Here is a 3092-nt window from a genome sequence, read left to right on the forward strand (position 1 = left end):
CAATTAACTATTGTCGAATAGGCCGACTGCCGCTAAACTGAGTATACAGGATGAGGTAGTTTTCACACCCAATCATCAAAGATTAAAGGTAATTTTTATGCATAAAAGTATGACCTAACATAATGTATGAGGTGATTATTTCACAGTAAATTAAACAAGAGGAGATTCTGCAGTATATAAACCAGTTACAGTGTTATATCTTAAGATGTGTATATTTTAGCAGTTATTCAAGAGCCGAGGAGCACAGTAGGAAGTCATTTTTATTGCATCAACATACAGTATAATGTTAATTAACAAATGATTCCTATATTAAGGTTTTGAAAAACTTAACTCAACAATAAAAGTCTCCAGAACACAAAGGAGTATTATGTTTAAACATAGTGTATGTAACATTTGTTACATGGTTAACTTACCAAAATAATACAAAAAAGTCACACCCTTATTCATCTTAGAAGATCATGTCATACTTAAATATGTACATAGGGCGTTTTTCTGAAATATGCATATATACATACAAATCAAAATGGAGTATGTATAACAGCGTTTTTGCTATTAGGGAAGGATTTCTGATATTAACCCACCACACAATACATCCTATTTATCAAGAATTTCCCAGCCATACAGTTTGTTAAGAAACAGGTATAGTAGCAATACTACAAAGGCTGCTTCTTGGTTTACAAAGTGCTGTATGACAATGTTAAGTCTTCTGTTCAGACCAGACACCATCAGAGTTCAGTCCCAGCTTCTTTGAAGATGATTTTGTTGCTGCTCAGAGCCTCGGTCAGCCTGGTCTGCATGATCTCTTTGGTTGAGTACAAGGGCAGCTCCAGGTCCGAGGAACACGTATGTGCGTTGGGGTAGAACTGGTCAGGGGGTCCTTGGACTTCTGGATCTTTGATTGTCATCTTGAACTTCTCCAGGTCAAGAATAGGCACCCTTTCAAATCCGGTCACAAAGCCTGGTGGAGGGAGAAGTGGTAATCAGTGAGTTTCTCACTTTTAAACTGCTCTTCCTATAAATCAGACCTGAATGTTAAATTCATTTAGTTTAATTGTGCCCTCCTTTAAGCCCCCGTCACACTGTCCCGAAATTGACACCCGATGGCCACACGATAAAGGAAATGTTCAAATTCGGCTGTGATCGTAGCAACATCGGGCCATTCGTGAGGGCATCTAAGCCATCGGCCGCCGGTGGAGTTTCTCAGGCTCCGGCAGCAACTTCGTGAGCGGCAATTTCGTAAGGCACTCGTGAGGGCATCTTGTCAAGTCGTGTCATCTTTGTGTTATCATCGGGCATTCGCCCTCACTCTGATCGGGGCGAATGCCCGATGGCACCGAGGATAACAAGATGCCCTCACGATGGCCTTACGAAGGGCAAAATGGACACACAAATTCAACACGAAAATGAACCTTCGCAAAAAAGGTCCTTCGGCTATTTTTTGGCATGCCAAAGATGTTGCCACCGCTCACGAAGTTGCTGCCGGACCCTGAGAAACTCCACCGGCGATCATACGATGGCTTAAGATGCCCTCACGAACGGCCCGATGTTGCTACGATCACAGCCGAATTTGAACATTTCCTTTATCGTGTGTCCATCGGGTTGTTTATTGCACAACAAAATCATGTAAACATATTATGTAAATAACCCAATTTGTGTTCTGTGAAACTGAAAAGGATATAATATATTATTTTGAAGGCGAGTTGACAGGAAGTTGTTGTTGCTATGGAAACAACAATATGACGGAGAAAACGTAATATTTTCTACATATAAAGACGGAGAAAGTAAAGAACAAAGTCTGAAGATATCAGTACAGTATCATAGTACTTTAACATAATTGTTTGTGTTACTTTCGTTGCAGTTGTTTGTCTTAAATGTAATGTAAATGTTGCCTTCGTGTGTGGTTCGGGCCATCTTCATACGAAATTCACAATTCAATATTCGTGTGTCCATCAGGTGTACATTTCGGGACAGTGTGACAGGGGCTTTAAGGTCGGGTTCGCAACTGAATGTAGAACGTTTATTTAAGAAGAAGATTATGGACACACCGGCCAATAAAACACCTGGTAAACATGAGGGAGCAGAATATCTTTTTGACAGCAAATCATCAAAGTATTCCACTCAAACTATCAATTAAGTTACATTTTAAGTTTGAGAGTTAATTTCTAGTTGAAAACATTTCTCAATAAAATACCTTTGTTGCTCTTTAGACCCGCAGTTGCTTATTGTTTTGGACTGTGTAATGGCAATTTTAATGTTCCAATGTTCTATATCCTTTGCCATTATTCACAGGAGGGTTTGGAGTGATCCTGACGCAGACTCAAACAGATGAATGTCCGGTCTTTTGCTGCGGTTTAGAATGATGTGTATTGCTTTACACACCAAGGTTTAAGTATACAGTGTCAACGGGTTGTGGTGTGAGCATCTGCCGGCTGGGCTGGTAGAATCGGTGTGCTCTTCCTCCTGTGTCCTCCTCCTCTCCTGTCACCTATAACCCCTTTTATACACCCGGTGTTCAAAAATAATATTGCACTATACATATAAATAAAATAAACTGAGACACCAACAACACCCATAAAATGGCTCCTACAGACTGTACGTATTCCCGCTCAATAGAGTGGTGCAGTGATGAAGTATTTTTGGGGGCTTGAGATTTTCCCATTGGATTTCGATATATTGCAGAAAATGTGCTTTTTGGCCAACGCATGTTTATGATACTTAACATGTTCTGTTCGGCAGGATAATCTCCACATATCAACACAACTTGAAGATTTATGAAGTGTAAATGTAACAGCAGAAATAATTATATATAATAAACATATTGCTATAAACGACATCAAAGTTACATGGCTGTGCATCAACACTGCTAAGCTAAAAGCGGATTTGTGTTGGCGTAATGACGCTTAGAAATGTATTTAGTCCCTTGTTAGCAACCACCATTTACATGACTTATAGAAGTTTAGGACATTTGCCAGAAGTAAAAAGCTAATTAGGCTATACAACGTACATGATGGTCACATGCTGTGCATCACCACCGATAAGCTAAAGGTGGCTAATATTTGACGGAAATAGATGAAGAAGTTTCATTTGGACAC

The 3092-nt window shown here is 39.7% G+C and overlaps 1 protein-coding gene across 1 annotated transcript in view; it reads right to left on the reverse strand.

Annotated features, from left to right (window-relative positions):
• Window positions 1-242: 242 nt before the first annotated feature.
• LOC117449889 (E3 ISG15--protein ligase HERC5-like) overlaps window positions 243-3092 on the reverse strand; it is a 16314-nt gene continuing 13464 nt past the window's right edge. Inside the window, exon 23 of the mRNA XM_034087796.2 lies at window positions 243-958. Within this exon, the coding sequence (XP_033943687.1) occupies window positions 726-958 (233 nt within the window). The 3' untranslated portion in view covers window positions 243-725. The remainder of the gene's footprint in view (window positions 959-3092) is intronic.

This window comes from Pseudochaenichthys georgianus, chromosome 1 (genome assembly GCF_902827115.2).
Source record: "Pseudochaenichthys georgianus chromosome 1, fPseGeo1.2, whole genome shotgun sequence".
Lineage (NCBI taxonomy): Eukaryota > Metazoa > Chordata > Actinopteri > Perciformes > Channichthyidae > Pseudochaenichthys > Pseudochaenichthys georgianus.